The 19,543-nt window shown below is 37.1% G+C and overlaps 1 protein-coding gene across 5 annotated transcripts in view; it reads right to left on the reverse strand.

Moving 5' to 3' along the window:
* Positions 1-19,543, reverse strand: part of Disp1 (dispatched RND transporter family member 1) — a 110,303-nt gene that overhangs the window by 42,770 nt on the left and 47,990 nt on the right. For all 5 annotated transcript variants that reach the window (XM_042681853.1, XM_042681854.1, XM_042681851.1 and 2 more), the window contains one exon: positions 8,499-9,024. In XM_042681853.1, coding sequence (XP_042537787.1) covers positions 8,499-9,007 — 509 coding nt within the window. In that variant the 5' untranslated portion in view covers positions 9,008-9,024. The remainder of the gene's footprint in view (positions 1-8,498; positions 9,025-19,543) is intronic.

The raw sequence follows: 19,543 nt of genomic DNA on the forward strand, positions 1-19,543 counted from the left end.
TACTGATACTAGGATATACCAAATGGTCAGTTAAATATCTGGTTTGGATTTAAAAAAAAAAAAAAAAAAGACGTACTTTGTACAGTCAGTTTTGCTGAAAAGTATCCCAAAATAATATAGTAACCAAAATTTTCCTGTAAATGTTAAGTTCTATAAATCCTTTTAAATTACACCTAACAATCCACCTAAGTTTGGAAAGAAGTTCCAGTAGATAACAATGGCCTTTTTCCTGGCATGAGAGAGGTAACTGATCCATAACAATGTCTTTTTTTAATTAAGTTTTACCCTTTGCCAAATATTTTACAGCCTTTCCAAAAAAAAAAAATTAACCAAACAGAAAACTTGAACTATTTCTTTTTCTTTTCTTTACTCTCCAGTACCTGCTAAACAACTGGCAGTAATAAGGAAAGGAGGTAATTAAAGATATATTTGCTTCATTCAAAATGTTATGTTAAATGTTATGAAATAAAGAAGGTATTGTTTCTTGGAATTTATTTTAAGGTAACAGATGACTAAGCCTCATATTCTAAAATGTATTATAGACTGTGCAGTGCATTCTGTGAGGCAAAACACTCTAAAATTGGTTCATTTATAACAGACTCTCTAAAAGAAGGCCCCTAATAAAACAGGCCTTCACTCAATCTGACTGCCAAACTGACTTTGGCAAGCAATCCTGGAACATTTTCAATATTATAAACATTATCCTTTTTAGAAAGTTAATTTGACTACTTTAAAAAATGTAAAAATAAATCTTGGTTTCAGTAAAATCAAGATTAAGTCTTACCAGACTTCTTCTAAAATAACTATATAACCATCATAATCAGATTATATAATTTGTATTAAAGTATACAGGCTCTGAGGCTTTGGACTGGAAAGCCTTGTCAACAATCCCTTTTCAACAACCCTCTCCTCCAGTTGTTCTGTAGGCTGATGAGGTGAAGGGTGTAACTGTAACAAGAATAAAAAGCATGCACCATGTATTTATTTAAGTAAAACCTTCATTTCTGAACTATATCAACAGGATTAAGCCCAGGCAGTCAAGCATAACAACACTAGAACTTAAGAGAAGAAAACAAGAGAACCAAACAAGAAAAGAGAGATTAACGTTTGGTGCTAGGCACCATGCTAAGATCAAGACAGCTACCCCTACTTCCATTTTTTATGGAGATGGAATCTAAGACTGAGAGATATTAAATATTTATCTAAGATCAAAAAGTCAATAAATGGCGGAGCCAGAATTCAAATACACTGTATGTCTTCCAAACCCCAGGCTTCCTCTTCACATCATGTAGGAAAGGAAGGAGATAGCATGGAGAAAGGAAAAATGGAGGGTAATAATGTACTACTTACTATTGCTTTGATGAGATAGCTAAGCTTCTACAGGACAGCTGAACTTCTCCACTCTTGAAAAAAAAATTCTGTTTTTACACCTAATCTACTTACAAAAGATCCCAGAAAACTACAAATTAAATAAGCTGATACTCTGGTCTTCTGATGTAAGTCCTGAGATGCAGTGGTTTTTGTGGGAGGCTAAGTGTGGCTTCCAGAAGATTTTGAAGGACACTACTTACCTGCTATATATTGTTTTTCTAATATGGGGATTTAGTCCTTTAGATGTTTGAAGAAAGGGAATTTTCATCTTTTATTATTTATTGGTTATATAGGCAACAAAATCAATCAAACAATCCCATTAATTAGACTTAAGTTGATATAAGGTTAAATACTGCTGTTACTCTGCATCGTATGAGTTCCACTGCTGTCACTAATGTTCCAAAGGAATCTCAGTTGCTTTACAGAGCCATGAAAAGGTACCCCCCAACAGAACTTTCTGTAATAACAGGAATGATCTTCATCTGCATTGTCTAAGATGGGACCCAGTGACCTGAGGCTGACTATTTAGAATGTTTCTGGGATGCCTGGACAATTGAATTTTAATGAATGTTACTAAACAACAAAGGTCTAGAGAATGCAATTAAATGGTTCTTTCTTATAAAAGACACCTGTCAACAGTCTTTTTCTGTGAAGTTATATATTTTGTGTGTGTGTGTGTTTATATAAAGGAGTTGCCATTCAACAATCCAATTTTTTTTACTGTATTCTCACCCTATTCTTGTCTTCATTTGTCTACCCCGTCCTCTTAACCTCACTCTACCCTTTTTCACAAACCTGTTTCCTGGTGTTTATTTTGTTAAACTATGATCCAGCAGTCTTAAGAGATATAATCATTTAAATCAAGATATAAAGAGAAATTATTATTTCATTATTAAAAACCATTTAATGGCTATAAAAGAGGAGGATATGAATTTATAGTACAGTATATTCTGGCTTTCTTTTGTAATAACATATAACTCTGGCTGTGCCTTTGCAAAAGCACTGGAATTTAAATTCTGTGCTCAGAGGAATACACTTATTCATTAAATTAATATTGATCACACTGAAATCTAAGTGTTGCCTGTTCACATTACTTCTACATCTTTGAACTAGGGACCAAGTTTATAGTTTTCACCCATGTCTCCATCCCTGAATGTTAAGTATTTACTAAATACTTGCTCAGTTCATGAATAAAAATAACCTTGAATTTCTCTATTCACTGTGCCAACATTTTGGGAAACATTTGGGTTGCTCCAGATGATTTGGGTCAAGCAAAGATGCTGGGATCTGTGTCATTGCCCAGGTTCATGTACCCAAGCTGATGAAGTGTTTCGAGTGACTTTTTGGATCAATGCTCCTGGCTAAATAAAATATCATCTTCACCAGAGGTAAGAAAGGGAGAGCATAGGTCACCATAATCCTCAGAGCTGTACTTTTACTTCTAGGTGTTAAAGATTTATACAAAAATCATGAGATCAAATGGTACATTGCATATCTTAATATAACACATGGAGAGCCAGAAGCTGGTGGCTCACACCTGAAATGCTGGCTACTTAAGAGGCTGAAATCTGAGGATCATAGTTCGAAACCAGCTTGGATACACACACACACTCACACACACACCACTTTACATATATATATATATAGATAGATAGATAGATAGATAGATAGATAGATAGATAGATATATCACATGGTCTATTTCCTACTTTTTAAGTACAAGTCCCTTCCACAGAAAATAATCTCCTAAAAAGGAACAACAACAACAAAAAAAAAACCTGTGAGAAAAGGAATCAGAGAAATCAGTACACAAAGAACTGAAAAAGACAGGGAAAGAGGTGACAAAAATTCTGCAGTTGCCTTGTATGGGATGGTAGGGGCGGTGTTCAGTTATTTTTTAAGTGACTAAGCTAATGCTAGTCTAGTTCCACGATCCCTTCTATGCCAGACATAATTTTCTACAGCTTTAATTCCTCCAGTGTGCCACAGCAAACATTCTAAGTGACCATCTGTCTATGAAATCACCTTTGGAGAAATAAAAATGCATTTGGCAGGTAACGTAAAACATCACAGGTTCCCTATAATGCTAATGAGACTATGGCACTGCCAAGTATCATTCATTGAGTCCTCTGTTAAAATCAAGAACATTTCTTTGCAACACCAAATTAAAAGGTAAGTACAGTTTAGATTAGAAATGTTGTATGCTATTTTTGGACTCAAAACTCCTTAGGAATTGCTCAATAATACCATTAGTCTTCCACTTTAATATGGCCATAAGAAGACCCCAAATGAGTAATTCAAAACTTGCTTTAACCAGCACACCTGGCACGTGACTAGTTCCTGAGAGGCATTTTCCAGCTCTCTGGAGGAAAAAGACAGATTATTACTATGCAGCATTTTAGAGAACTTCATCCAGCATGCAGAATTAGGTGTTTGTTTTTGTTTTTGTTTTTTTTAAAAAAGCTCTCAGGTCCATCTGAAATGACCGCTCTCACAATCCCGTTCTCTAACAATCCTGTTCTCTAACAATCCTGTCCTCTTTACCCTTTCTTAACTTATGCTTTTACTGTGTAAGCTTTCTCCTTTCATTTTTCTCCACTTTCCATGTTCTGACTCCTCTAGTCACTTTATTAACTCTGAGTCATACTTCCAGGATTGTGTAAGTTCTATTTTGAGCCAAACCCAAACCTCATCAACCTCATTAATCCTATCTAACTCTGAACTCCTAGAATTCTTTATTGTTTCCTCCCAAAAGAAATATCATATAACTCAACTTTATTTTTTAAGTTCCCTGGTGGTTTGGTGAACAATTAAACTAAGTTTAGGGAGACATTGCTTTCTGTGTTTTAAACTTAACACAACTTTCAATTAGTTATGTTAGTTAATGGCTTAATAGTGGACAGGAGGATAGAAATTTACAAATGAAAAAGTCTAGGTATTTCAAATGAAATGTACTTAAAATATTTATATTTGGTGACAATTTGGTGTTAGAGCATGATATATAAGATATGAGACTCTTATCTCCAATTAACCACTAGAAAACAGGAAGTGGTGCTGTGGCAAAAGTGATAGAGCGCTTGCCTTGAGCTAAAGAGCTCAGGGACAGTGCCTAAGACTAGAGTCCAAGCCCTATGACAAAAAAAAAAAAAAGAAAGAAAGAAAAAGAAAAAGAGTCTCATGGACTTTTGAGTCTGGGATGGTTTCAAACTGTGATCCTTAGATTTCAGCCTTCTGAGTAGCTAAGATTGTGGGCATGAGCCACTGACACCTGAATCATTATTATACTTAAAGCTACATCCTCTACTTGATTCCTTAAAACATTCTCTATGGCTTAGTTGCTTTATTAAAACAAAATAAAACATTAAAATAAAGCAAAACACAAACAGGCAAGTTCATTTGCAATGTAGGTGCAACTAGCAAAAATAACTGAAATCCCTCTACAGTAAGGCCAATCTTCATGTAGTGCTTTACATTAATGTGAAACCATAGACCTCAAAACATTAACCATACTGCACTACTGCTCTATCCATTCCCATATTGGTTAGTAGCATTGTGGATATCTTACTGGTTGGTGAAAGAGAGTAACAGGCCCAGTGCCTTGTCATCTCATGACATGATTCTGCAAATAAACACTTGCCTGACTTAGTCCAAATGCTCCAGTATTCCTTTTAGGTAACACCTAGCAGTATCATTGTCCTCAAAGTAATAATCATGTATTAGCCAGAATCCTCCATCTTTCAAGGAAGCTCAAGGAACAGTATTATTATACTGTTCCTCTTATGGCTGTACAACCTGTTTTAATAGCATGCATGACTGCACTCCACTTCCCATTTTAGTGAATGATATCAGTAACACCTCAGGGCAACACCTAGGGATTTGTTACTGTGGTGCCCAGTGCCCTTCAGGACTTGATCCCAGCATACCTTTCTTCTTCCTACTATTCTCTCTTCCATTGCATTCTAGCTATTTTGGACTCTGCTAGAGTTGTGCTTACACTACCTTATAAGTCTTTGCTCCCAGAATTTTCAAGATACTTGCTTGCATTCTCACCACTTATGTAATTTCTATTCATTTTCAACTTCGGTAGCACTTATCAGAATATCCTAGCAGCCCATTTGATTTACTGATTGCTATCAGTTTGCAAGTCCATGAAAGCAAAAAATAAACCTCAACCTGCCTGGCACATACCAGTACTCAATAAATATTGTTAGTTATATGAATAAATGCAGAAGATAGGAAAGTCTTGAAATGTAAAGTATGTGATACATAAAATTGGAATATACCATTCTTTTACAAGTACCTTTATATATAATTTTATGTCTGTAACAGGCAACCAAAGGCTCAATTTTTCTGAAATTTTTCTTCATCATATTCTATTTTTCTCAATGGACAAATATGGCATCTTAGCTACATTTTTCTGTCAAATTAAATAATGATAACATCTTTATTTCTCCTTTTAAAATATGAACATTCCGTATTCAGTCACAGTCTTTACTTCTGGTTAACTTTAATTGGGTCTCATTTCCCATTTAAATAATACTCTTGTTCCATGAGGCAAATAGCTTTTCATCATTTTTTCTGCTCAGTTATATCCAAAACAAATTATGCAGCGAAAAGTCTATGAACCCAGCCCAAAGTTGACCATGATGGCTGAGGCCCCAGGGCCAATGGTGAGTTCACTTGCCAATTACTTGGATTTTTAATGCTATACTACTGAGAGAGAGAGAGAGAGAGAGAGAGAGAGAGAGAGAGAGAGAGAGAGTGTTTCCCATTCCTTTTGAATTAGATCACTTAGAAATCTTGGCAGAACCTGGCATACTGAAAGAATTGGTTATTTGCCCAATTAAAAAGTTTTAATACTTTCAAACATTTTATAACTTTTTATTTATATGGTTCAGCTTCAAAATATAGAACTATCTCACCTCACCCTGTGGAACCATATGATTTATGATCCAAACATATAAATTCTTATGATTGTATAATTTTCTTTTCTTTTTTTAATAAGTTTCTTATTGTGAAAATACCATATGATTGTATAATTTTCTAACCAACTACTTACACAGTTAAATTAAAAGTGAAAAAATGTCTAAAACTGGTCAGGCAGCCCAGTGCTGCCAAAAGAATCATGTAAAGGAGGCTTTGGTGAATTTCTTATCATAGTTCTGGAACTATGAAGCTCTCAAGTTCAATATGGAAATATATTCAGAGATTCCTCTCTTTCTCTTTCTTTTTCCATCTTCTTCCTTAAACTGTTTCTTTCTCTCTAAAAGGAGTAAAGCAAGATCATCTCAAAAGTGTACAAAACCCAATACAGGTAAAAAGTGTCACTTTCTGGATCTGAATTTGCCACATACATACAATGGCTTACTACTCAGCAATAAAAACAAAAATAAAAATAAAAACTCACCCAACAATTGGGTGAGTCTTTCCGGAGCTAAAATTGTCTGACATAAAAGAATACATGCTGTAGGAACGTATATGTATGCAGTTCTAGGAGTAGGCAAGACAAGTCAGTGGTACTAGAACTCCAAAAAGTGATGGCCTCTGGTGCAAGGAGAGGAAATGTAGAAGGGAACTTCCTGAAGTGATGAAAACGTTCAATCTAAGACTAAGAGGTAGGGCTGGGAAGGTGGCCCAGTGGTAGAGCGCTTGCCTTGCATGCCTAAGGCCCTGAGTTCGATTCCTCAGCACCACATAAGCAAAAAGCAAAAGACCGGAAGTGGTATTGTGGCTCAAGTGGTAGAGCGCTAGCCTTGAGCTGAAGAGCTGAGGGACAGCGCTCAGGCCCAGAGTTCAGGCCCCACAACTGGACCCAAAAAAAAAAAAAAAAGACTAAGAGGTAGATTACAGTCATGTACATGTCAAGACTACCAACTTGCAAACTTCACATCTGTATGTAAATGATGCCTTAGTTTTAAAAAGAATGCTATTTGTGCTGGGCACCAGTGGCTCATGCCTATAATTCTAACTACTCAGGAGGCTGAGATCTTGAGCATTATAGTTCAAAGCCAGATGGGACAAGAAAGTCTGTGAGAATCTTTATCTCCAATTAACCCCCAAAAAAAGCAGGAAGTGGAGCTGTGATTCAAGTACTAGAGCACTCAGGGACAGTACCTGACCAGTACACACACACACACACACACACACACAGTGTGCTACGTGCTCTTCTTGTACTTCATTTACAATGTTTTTATTTTTTCATTAATGATGTGAAATACATGGACTCTACAAAGTATTTAGTATGTTATAAAACACACTTTGCTTGGGCTGGGAAGGTGACTCAGTGGTAGAGTGCTTGCCTTGCATGCCTGAGGCCCTGGGTTCGATTCCTCAGTACCACATAAGCAAAAAATAAAAAGCCGGAAGTGGCGCTGTGGCTCAAGTGTTAGAGCGCTAGCCTTGAGCTGAAGAGCTGAGGGACAGTGCCCAGGCCCAGAGTTCAGGCCCCACGACCGGACCCAAAAAAAAAAAAAAAAAAACATACTTTGTTTGCTCACCTGTAATGGTAAGCCTTTTCTGTACAAAGTGAATGGGAAAAACACATTTGAAAGAAACTATGACCTGAGATAGGGAAAAGGACTCATATGTTTTTCTAATATGTTTCATTTTTTGAAGTCCTGTGCTACAGATTTATAGTTTCATTTGCTATTAAAGAAATTGTTACTTTCATCTCATTACAAGGAATTACACTGTCACCTGAACCCTATGGATGGAGATTGCAAGGACAGCCATAAAGAAGCATAAGAAAGCAGCTTGCTTTATACTTCATTTTCAAAGGCTGACCACTATAAATAACACAATGAAGGTTTCCTATTAGATAGTTTATTGCCAATATAGCTCCAATAGTAGAAATTTCTAGCAACACCACTTTTTACTTCACAAAAGGTCTATCAGGAATTCCTAACCAGTCTACAGACCAGGAAAAGTGAACAGAGTTTAACTGACTAGGAAGTCTATGGACCTATTATTTAATTTTCATTTTAATAGGCTCATACTATCCACAAAATAAGCACTCTCATTTGCTTCTTTCTTAAGATATCTTCCCCATTTTGGGGAAATAAGTAGACCAGTCACAGCCATGTAGAATTCATTGAATGCTAAAAGTCAGCAAAACTTTAGCACACTCACCTGATGTTGGCTATGTGCTGCTGCACAGGCTGATGCTGGAAATGGTCAGGCCACGGATGATGCAGGCAGAAGGATGGCGAAGGCTGAAGACAGCACGCAGCCTGATACACAGGTGAATGGTTTGGACATAAAGATGCAGAATATTCGGAGTGTGGCTGCATGCAACACGAGGTCAAAGCAGAGGGTGTTGCAGGGCCAGCCTCGGGATGGCACTCTTGGTGATTGTTATGGCTGGTCAAAGGGTGATGGTATGGGCAAGGATGGCAGCATTGGGATAACACCTGATGCGTTCTTTGGTTGTCTAAAGGCAGAAAGGATGACTTTACTGTGCCATTAAGCTGCAGGCATCCATTTGGACTCACTTTTGTTCTTGGTACTTCTTTGGGTGTGAGCTGCTGGGCTGCAAGGTCTCCATCACAGGGGGTGAGGGGACTAAGGTTGGTGGCACTGGTTGTGATGCTGCCATTGCTCATAACCACAAAGTCGTTGTTCACATTGCTCATGGCCATGCTCCACTTTCTTGACTCTACAAAAGAAAATAACACAATAGTACCCAGCTACAAGAAGGCAAGCAATAACGATATCTGAATACAGCTCTTTGGAATGAGGGTTCTGTGGAAGTTGCAGGGCACCCAGCCACACCTGTGATGGAACAGCCAACACACAGGCACAGTTCTTCTACATTATGCACATAACCCCCACTAAGTACTCTTCTCCTACCTCTCCTCTCCATGTCTTTCTTCTCTTCCCATCCTAGATGGATGTGCAAGAACTCATTCAGAAATAGAACATCATGGGGCTGGGAAGGTGGCTCAGTGGTAGAGCACTTGCCTTGCATGCATGAGGCCCTGGGTTCGATTCCCCAGCACCACATAAGCAAAAAGAAAAAAGCCGGAAGTGGCTCTGTGGCTCAAGTGGTAGAGCGCTAGCCTAGAGCTGAGGGACAGCGCCCAGGCCCAGAGTTCAGGCCCCACGACCGGACCAAACAAAAAAAAGAAATAGAACATCATGGAAAGTGAGCAGATAACATCATCCTTCATTTCTTCAACAACCCTCTGCTTGGGCATTCTGGTTTAGGAGTGACAGGTAAAAGGAAGGACTACTCTGAGGGCAATTAGTTGTATAGGTTAAAATAATATAAGCAATCTTAATGTTTCATATCTTAGGAAAATTAATCTCAAGAACGTAAGATTTTCCTCTCACTTAAGTCTCAGAAGAATAAGAATAAATAACCTGGGCACTGGTACCTTGTAATCCTAGCTACTCAGGAGGCTGAGATCTGAGGATCACAGATCAAATCCAGCCCTGGCAGGAAAGTGTGTGAGACTCCTTATCTCCAATCAACCACCAAAAAAATCAGAAGTAGCACTGTGGCCCGAAGTGGTAGAGCACTAACTTTGGGTGAAAAAGCTCAGGGACAGTGCTCAGGCCCTGAGTACAAGCCCCATGACTGACAAAAAAAAGGAAATAAAAACTTGTCAGCTAAGAATGTAGGTTTCATCCTATAATCAATGATTATCATCCTAAAAAATTAGTAAGTAGGCATCATATTGTCCATACACTTGTTTTATGTAATAAACAACAGCAATATTTCTTGCACATGAGAAAAATAATATAATCAAATGAAAGGGTTTTTTTTGTTGTTGTTGTTTCCTGTTGGTCGTGGAGCCTGAACTCTGGGCATGGGCTCTATCCCTGAGCTCTTCAGCTCAAGGCTAGCACTCTACCACTTGAGCCACAGCGCCACTTCCGGCTTTTTCTGCTTATGTGGTGCTGAGGAATCAAACCCAGGACCACCGTCCCAGCCCCTAATGAAAATTTTTCTCTTACTTTTTTTTCCTACCACCAAAGGGTTCAGGCCTTCAATATGCTCAAACTTTTACATGTTCAAATTATCCATATCATATTTTCCCATTCAGTAACCAACAGCAAAACATAAAAAAAAAAATCCTCTATCTCTCTTAGCCCACTCCATCACCCTAAACATCAAACATGTAAAATCTAAGAACTTGTAGGAAAAAATAAGTTATTTAACCTATACATGAAGGTCAACAAGAACAAAAGAAAATTTTTCCTTGGCTCACTCATCTTGTGAACATGGTGCTTGTCTAAGCAGAAAGAAAGGAGAAATCCCCATTTATTCTCTTCTCAACTCTGGCGGGCATAAAGCAGCTAATAAATTATCTCTCTTTAGTCTTGAATCCATTGTAATCTAACCTGGGTCAGTACACGAGGAAGAGACCTGTGTACATTTTAACCCACTGTGTCAAATACTAAACAGGCATTTCTAAGCAGAACATTCAAAAAGAAGGTATAAAGCTTCCATCTGAATCTCGGTACCCAGATTTGTACTCATTGTACAATAATGCAAATTTTGAATCTCTCTGTCTCTGTCTGTCTCTGTCTCTCTCCGTCTGTCTCTTTGTCTCTCTGTCTCTCTGTCTCTCTGTCTCTCTCTCTCACACACACACACACAGTGAGTTAAATAAAATATGATAAGAAATAGAGGAATTAACCTGGGTGCTGGTGGCTTATCCCTGTAAGCCTAGCTACTCAGGAGGCTGAGCTCTGAGGACCACAGTTTAAAGCTAGCCCAGGCAGATAAGTCTGGAAGACCTGTCTCCAATTAACCAGCAATAAGCTGGAAATGAAGCTGTAGCTCAAGTGGTAGAATGCTAGCCTGAGCAAAAAAGCTAAGAGACAGTGCCTAGAACCTGAGTTCAAGCCCCAGCACCAGCGCGCGCGCACACACACACACACACACACACACACACACACACACACACACACACACACACACACACACACACACACACACACCCCAAATTGATGTTACTTATCAGTCTTCAGTTACATTTTACTTAGTTAATTTTATTAGCATAAATTAATTGCACAAGGGGAGTTTCATTGTGATTATATACAATGTTTATAGATCAACCTTACCCTCTCTATTACTATCTTATCCCACTTCCCATTCTTAAAACAATTTCAACAGGTTCAATGGTTCTACCTTAATAAATGCAAACAAACTACTTCAATTATAATCACCCTCATACAATCTTTTCTAATGTTCAATGAGAGGAATTTTGGATTGTAGTACCTACAGTAGTTCTTGATTTCTTAAGATCATTTTTTTTCATCATAAAGGTGATATACAGAGGAGTTGCAGTTATATAAGTCTGGAGCACATTTCTTTTTGAAGAGTGTCACCTCTTCCATCATTTTCTCCCAGTTTTTTTCCCTCCTGATGTCCCTCCCCAAGAAGTTGTATAGTTCATTTTCAACAATGTGTCTACTGAGTATCACTGCTGAATAAGTTCATAAGATCACTTTTGAGTCCAAATAACCAGTATACTACTCAGATGCTATACTGAACACACAATGGAAGTTAAACTACTCTGTCAATCAAAAGAGGCAGGACAGGAATACCAACAGCAAGAGGAATTTAAGAGGTAGAGGCACAACCTCTAGTCCTTCTTTCAGCATTATTGATAATGGCCTACCATCTCAGCAATAAGCTCACTGGAGCATTTGTTCATTGAAGGTTTTATCTTGTTACTGACAAAAAGATGAGCTGTATTCTAATGCTCTGGAAACTATAAGCCATAAAAGGCATTTTAAAAAGTAACTAGATAATGTAGGAAGTAATCAATAGATGAGGTCAAGGAAATAATTTCACAGTATTAGAAACTTGCACTGTAGTGGGACGCCAGTGGCTCACATTGGTAACTGTAGCTACTCAGGAAGCTGACATCTGAGGATTGTGTTTTGAAGCCAGCCCAGGCAGGAAAAGTATGTGAGACTTTTATCTCCAACAAACTATTCACAAAAAGCAAAAAGTAGCACTGAAGCTCAAGTGGTAGAGCTAGACTGGAGCACAAAGAAGCTTAGGGACAGCACGCAGGCCCTGAGTTCAAGGCCCAGGACTGGTTAAAAAGAAAAAGAAAAACAGAAAAGAAACTCTCCCTGTAGAAACACTCTGCATAAAGAAGTCAATGGAAGCACATAACCTTTCAACCTCCTCCCACAGCCAGTGTTCCAGGCCTTCTCTCTTGGCCCCAGAGGAGCTATACCTTCAGTAACCTGCTGGGCTCCATGAGTGTGCAGAAGGGGCTGTGCGCAAACAACTTCTGCCCTTCACATAAGAGGACTGAAGAAAAGAATGCTTCTGTTTTGCTGGTCGTTTATATCATCCCAGGTGTGCTGAAACATCATCTTAGATAGTCCAGTCTTACCAACTATAATCATAGCTGTTCCATGACTTACGTTAGTAAGAAACATCTAAAAAAATCTACTCGAGTTATAAAGTAAAACTAGGCTTAAGACAGTGTCATCAGTTTATATTCTTCAATGTACCTAGAAATTCCTGCTAGATTCTCCACAACTTCCACCCATTATTCTTATCTTCTAATGAAATCTGCTTGCCCTTAGAAAAAAGGATGTTTCTTTTTCTCTATATCTAAAATCATCAACCATTCTCTTTTATTCTTCTTGCCAAGACATCATTTTATAGTTATATAGGCATTAAATAGATTTCTTGTAGGCCAGCTGAGGGACTTAATTACCATTGGTAACATTTTTTTCCACTGTGGTAACATGCAGTTCAAGTGCCAAATAACTGACATAGAAATGAATTTTTGGAACACAACCTGTTTTGTAACTTGGAAACTTCTTGGAATGAAGCTGGTAAAGAATAATTTGAACTCTGACTTTGGTTTGTATTTGAAGTCATATGAACTTTCTCTGATTCTTTAATCGTAAAATAGGAACAATTAAGTTGACTTAAGTTTTTTTAAAAAAGTGAAAAAGAGCAAAAACCAGAAATAAGTCATTTTAAGAAATGTTTATGGCTTATTTAGGCTTGGAGGTTAAAGTGACCAAGAAAATAGCAAAATTTCAATCTGAAGTCAAGTTGACCTTGAAGCTCCCACAGAGATCTTTTTTCTTTAGAATTGAAACAAAAAGGGAAAAATTGGCCTAAAACTAGAATGGAGGAATTAAAACAAAGAGACACAAGACAAAGAACAAATGTAACAAAATGCAAAAAAAAAAGTTTCTAAAGAAACTGTTAATGTCCTTTATTGTGCCAAACTATTGTGATAAATGTAACTGCAAAGGCAGTGATAATTGTATTTACAGTCCAAGTTTGAAATAAGTTTTAGATTAACTATAGTAAGTTTCAAAGAAACCTATTGTTAAAATCTCTTTGGGGAAGACCAGAAACACAGGGAATGACAAAAGAGAGCAATTGTTGAGGCAGTGGCTCCACACCATGAATTTTAGTGTATTTCTTGCTGTCCATAAATTTAATATGCCAATATCAGTACACTCAAAGCCACGAATCCCATACTCAATTGATCTTTCACCTAGCATTTTTATGTTTTAATTTATTTAGCAATTAGTGAGCTCACAAATTCTTTGACCAAGCACTATCTTTTGACTACAATGAATAAAGTGATAAGAATATTAAAAGCTATCCAATGAAGTTTCCTAGTTTTAAAACCAAAACTACGTTTTAAAATTGTAACTGAAAGGTCTATATTTGAGAAGAAATAGCAGGACTGGGTTTGAATTTTAAAGCTGACTCCACTAGTCACTCACTGTGAGAACTTGGGTCAAATTACTTCAGCTCTCAAGAGTCTCTATGTCTTGGTTTCTCCTTAAATTTAAGTGAAATGTAATTGGTGCAACTTCTATGAGAGGAACAGGACACTATGTATCAAAATTTGAAATACCTTTGATCCCAGAATTCTAGTAGGGATTTATCCTTTGCATATGCTTTAACAATGTATAAAGATACATGTATGCAATAAGATGCTGACTAAAGCACTGTAAAGGTGAAAATCATCAATAGGGAACTTAAATTTGTTGTATCCAAAACATGAACATTCTGTGCAATGAAAAGGGATGAGTTAGGTATGGATCAAGTGGATAGAAAGAAATACAAAGAAACATTAAGTACAAAGAAAACTTAGCTGAAGAACAACCTGTATGGTATGAACCCATGGATTTAAAAAGGTGTGTATGTTTGAACACATGTGTGTATTTGTGTAAAGAGTCACAAAAGCAGGGCTGGGAAGGTGGCTCAGTGGTAGAGTACTTGCCTTGCATGTATGAGGCACTAGGTTCAATTCCTCAGCACCCCATAAGCAGAAAAAGCCAGAAGTGGTGCTGTGGCTCAATTGGTAGAGTGCTAGCCTTGAGCTAAAGAGCTGAAGGCCAGTGCCCAGGCCCAGAGTTCAGGCCCCACGGCCAAAAAAAAAGTCTCAAGAGCTATGTGATTGAATTATACCTCCTATTGTTTGGAACTTGAGAAATTTGTACCTATAAAGTAAGCAGAATCACTATGCTTCAAAGACAAAAAGTAGCACACCACTGAAAATGTTGTTATGTGGTCATAATTATAATCATATGATTATTCATCAATACCATATATACCAAACTATGTTAATAATACCCAACTTATCCACAGAATGCACTCAAACTATATAGGTGTCTGCCAGAGTTCAGATACTTCAAAAGTACATTAATAAAACATTATAGTAACTACTTGGAATTGGAAATTGGAACTCTTATCCAGGCCAGAAAACTGTCAAGTTAAAATCTAAATGTATAGTGAGAGAGTACACAGACCTGTTCCAATTACCACAGTAATCACTTAGCAAAGACATCACTACCCTTAATAAACACAGGCTCATATAGCCTGAAAAAGCATCAACTGTTACATGAGCACAAATCACATCCACACACAAGATTTCACTTGAGTTGATCTTTCTAATAGCCCTCAGAAAAACAGACGTGGCAGGTATTACCACTACTTTGCAAAAATGACACACTCACTCAATCTAGGTAAAGTGCTCAAAGTCACATACTAATGGTAGAGACTTGAAAATCTGATGCCAAGGTTGAGAGCTTTCTACTAAATGACTTTAAGTATAGTTGGTGATTACAATTATTACAATGATGATGACATGCATGCAGGCATGTATGTATATAATTTGATGATAGTGACAGGCATTGAACATGAATTTTCATGCTTGCTAAGCAGGTGCTTAGCCACTTAAGCCATTCCTCCAGCACTTTATGCTTTAGTTGTTTTGTTTTTTAGTATAATTTCCAGTTTTCATCTGGAAGCAACCTCATATTTCAATTCTCTTTCTTATACTTTCTAGTAGTTGAGATTACAAGCATACAAAACCCTACCTGGCCCCTTAGATGGTCTATTTTAGAATAGCACTTTGCTTCACCAGATTCATAACACTGAACAAGATATAACAAGACTGGTTCCCCAACAACATTCTATGTTATAGCTAACAATCTCTTTCAGAAGAGTATTTCCCAGAGCAATTTCACTTGATTAATATAAAAAGCATGAGTGCAGTGTTTCCAAACATAAAATTTGCCTTGAGAAGTAGTCAAAATATAGATTCTGATATATCTTCCCACTTTATTTGGAGCAACAAGACTCCAACAACATGCTCATACTGCTGGTCCCTTTGCAAGTGGGGAAAACACAAATGAGATGGGGAGGTACAAGAGAATTTAACCTAAGTTGTATCAAGATGATGCACAACTCAAGTAGGAGGAAGAAAATAAGAAAGGTTTTTTCCTAATGAGGACAGAAAAAAAAATTAACAGAAGTTCTCATGGAAATGTCTAATTATAGCTTATTTCATGACTCCCAAACTGTTCTGTGCCTTGAAATAAGAGCTAACAAGATGTTAATCTTTTTATGCAAATTAAATATGTGGATTAAAGCACCTTGCCAGTTAACTAGGAGAGATATGATTTTCTCCTAAGATTATGAGAACATAGGTCTTCAAGTTTCTTTTTCATGTCATATTTAAAAATCAGTTAAGGAAGAACCTGTTATTTATTACTTATCAAACCTGTTTTAATGAGAAGTGGTTTCTCAAAGTTTGTTGGATGCTCATCCTACAAATATGGCCCCAGATCTGACAGTGCCTAGTTGGCCTATTAACAGCTTTTCTAAATGCCAAAATAAATTGACAATAAGCTGTATATCAGGCATCTTCTTCAGCAGGGCTCTGAGAAAGTTGAGTGGAGGATATATCAGCCAGTTTGCTTTCTCTCTAGGAATAGTTTCTCCTCACAAAGTGCTACTAGAACTGTTTTTCCATTATGTCACCATGTCAAGGACTTTCCTCAAAATACTTCAATGAAGATATTTTAACCTCTTATAGAGAAAAGCTGAGTGTCAAAAATGTTAACTCAAAATCACATGATTGGGATTTAATCCCACACAAGCATGACTCTAAAGGTAAGGCTTTTCCACTACCTCAGGACGATTCCAAGGCAAGACCAAGTTCAACTAGTGTTTGCAGGAACACAAGAGACTACTGACATAAAATTCTGAAGGTCTGCATGAAAAATAGCCCTTGAATTCAACATTTCTAAAGATAGTTTTGAAAGGTTACATTCCAGCATTGAAGACTATCAGAAGCTTATTTCACTAAATTAAACATATGTTAACCATTTATAAATTGTATAATGCAAATTTGAAAAAGCAGGTGCATTGTTGTTGTCATATGGTATTCAGACTATTTCGAAATAATGAAATTGAAATTTGATAATAAAATCTGTAGCTTTAATCAAGGAGCCAAACAGTTAAATGGTCTGAAAAGGATGGTCTTAAACAGAAAAACATAATCATCTCCCCTTCTGTGACAAATTAAACTTTCTTAATTTTCTCTGAGTTCATGAACTTTCTACCATTAAATGTTCCTTCAATAAGAACACATAAATATCTTCACCTAATCACTGATAAATACTTTATGCATTGTAAAAAAGAAGCTATCCCAAAGAAGTATGATAGCTGCTATTCTCTATATGCATAAGGTACAATAAGCTGAAGGAAAGAACATTATGCGTTAGATTTATTCCACAAAAAAGTGACAGCTCATAGTATTATCAGGTCTTTTTGGTACTAGTAAGCTTTACCTCACATCATGAAAAAGCAAATTGAGCTGTAGGAACTCCCAAAGTGAAGGATTATAATTCTTTTACAATGAAAACTTGCTGTTTGAGTATTACATTTATAAGTGGGTAGTTTCAACTCATGAAAATCAATACTCCCTTTAAAGGTGAAAGAAATACACCAAATGTTTTTCTTCAATCTCTTTTAAAGTGTGTGTGTATATATGTATATATGGTATATTGATAAAGACATGAAAAGGATAAACCATACATGTTACACATTTCATTTTATAAAAACTACTCAAGGTGTTTCCAAACAGCTTAATGATAGAGAAGAAAAATTAAAAATGCTGGGCAAAGCCCCCCTCTATATTTACAACAAGAAATTATAAAAGTAAAATAAACTTACAAAGTTGTGGAGTATATGTATCATAGCCAACTAGAAAATCCTGAATTTGGAAAGCATTACTGCTAGAAAGGAGTTAGGTTGTCAAAGCAGAAATTTTTATGTGTAGGAGTCAGTGAGTGAAAGGATTCAGGGTTATAAAAACACCAGTCTCACGCAGGGCACTGATGGCTCAGCCTTCTAACCCTAAGGATTCAGGAGGCTGATATCTGAGGATTGCAGTTCTAAGCCAGTCCCACTGGGAAGGTCCATGAGACTTTTATCTCCAATTAACAACCAAAAAGCCAGAAATGTAGCTGTAGCTCAAGTGATAGAACACTAGCCTTGAGGGAAAAAAAAAATCTCAGGGGCAGAACCCAGATCCTGAGTTCAAGCCCCAGGATAAGCATGCGCACGCACACACACACACACACACACACACACACACACACACACACACACAATCTGATTTTTCTCACGTTATGGTTCATGTACTTTGGCAGTAGGTATATGTAGGAAGAGACTTGTGAGTATCTCTTACAATTTGGGTTAAGTGATCAATAACATCTTCATTTAGCACAAATTCTTATCTTCCTAAATGTATACTTGAAGATCACTATTACTGAATTGTATTTGTTAAGGCAGTTCTTCTGCTATATGTAGTTATCTAGCCCAAGAACCAGCAAAGACATTTATCTGGACTCTGCTATCAGTCTTGAGAGGAATGCAATATATAACCACAAACATTCACAACTTACAGATCTGTTACAGCAATCTCAACTTAGGCTACAGATTAAAATCACTATGGTATTTTTTTTTTAATTACAGGACTAGACCCCTGGCTAGAGGTTCTGATTTAATTCATGTTAGAGTAGTATGGCAAGTCTCCCATATGATTCTAAGGTGCAGCTAAGGCTGATCACCACTGATTTGTACTTTATATAATCAATTCTTATCAATTTATGAAGAAGTAACTGCCACTCAAAATATTTAACATTCAGAAAATACTTCTTAAAATGCAAATTATGCTACATATTTAAAAAAACATTTGGACTTGGTATTCCCTGTTCCAACTGCTTTATCCTATTGCACTCTACTTTTCAGATACAGTACTTCTCATGTGGGAAGGGTACCGACAAGAATGTAGCCATGAATGAGAAAGTCTTAATGAAACATCAGCTTACGGTCAGGCAACTGTGCAGAATTCAAGGGCAATAGAGTGCAGGAATGTGAAGCAAGTTGTCACATAGTGTCAATTACTTAGTGGCTTTTTAAAGCAAGTTTAGGAAATAGCCAATTTGACAAACAAGTTTATTTAACCCTCAAGATAAAGTATAGTACTCACTTCTAGTAAGTGTCTGAAAATGTTTCTTAATGTTCCAGTGTGTGTGTGCAATATTCCATGTGAGGTCCTGGGGGTAGGTTTCTGAGTGCATTTTAAGCATCTTAAAACTTTCTGATTGTAGGGTCTAACAGCCTCAGATGCTAGGCCTACTCTGCTCTCTAGCTTCACACCCCACCAAATAAAAAGTATAGGATGTCTGGTAATAAATAGGACTTCAAGATGTGATGGGTCTGTCTCAAGGTTATGAGATTTCATCTGAAACTATTGTGCTGCACTAAAATCCCAAAGTGGACAGCTTTTCAACTGAGCAACCCACCTGTATTACCACTTCCCTGGCCAACACGGATCGTATTACTACGCTTAACTAATTTTGTTGAA

Source organism: Dipodomys spectabilis, unplaced genomic scaffold, assembly GCF_019054845.1.
Source record: "Dipodomys spectabilis isolate Male_0828 unplaced genomic scaffold, ASM1905484v1 ptg000069l, whole genome shotgun sequence".
Taxonomy (NCBI): Eukaryota; Metazoa; Chordata; class Mammalia; order Rodentia; family Heteromyidae; genus Dipodomys; species Dipodomys spectabilis.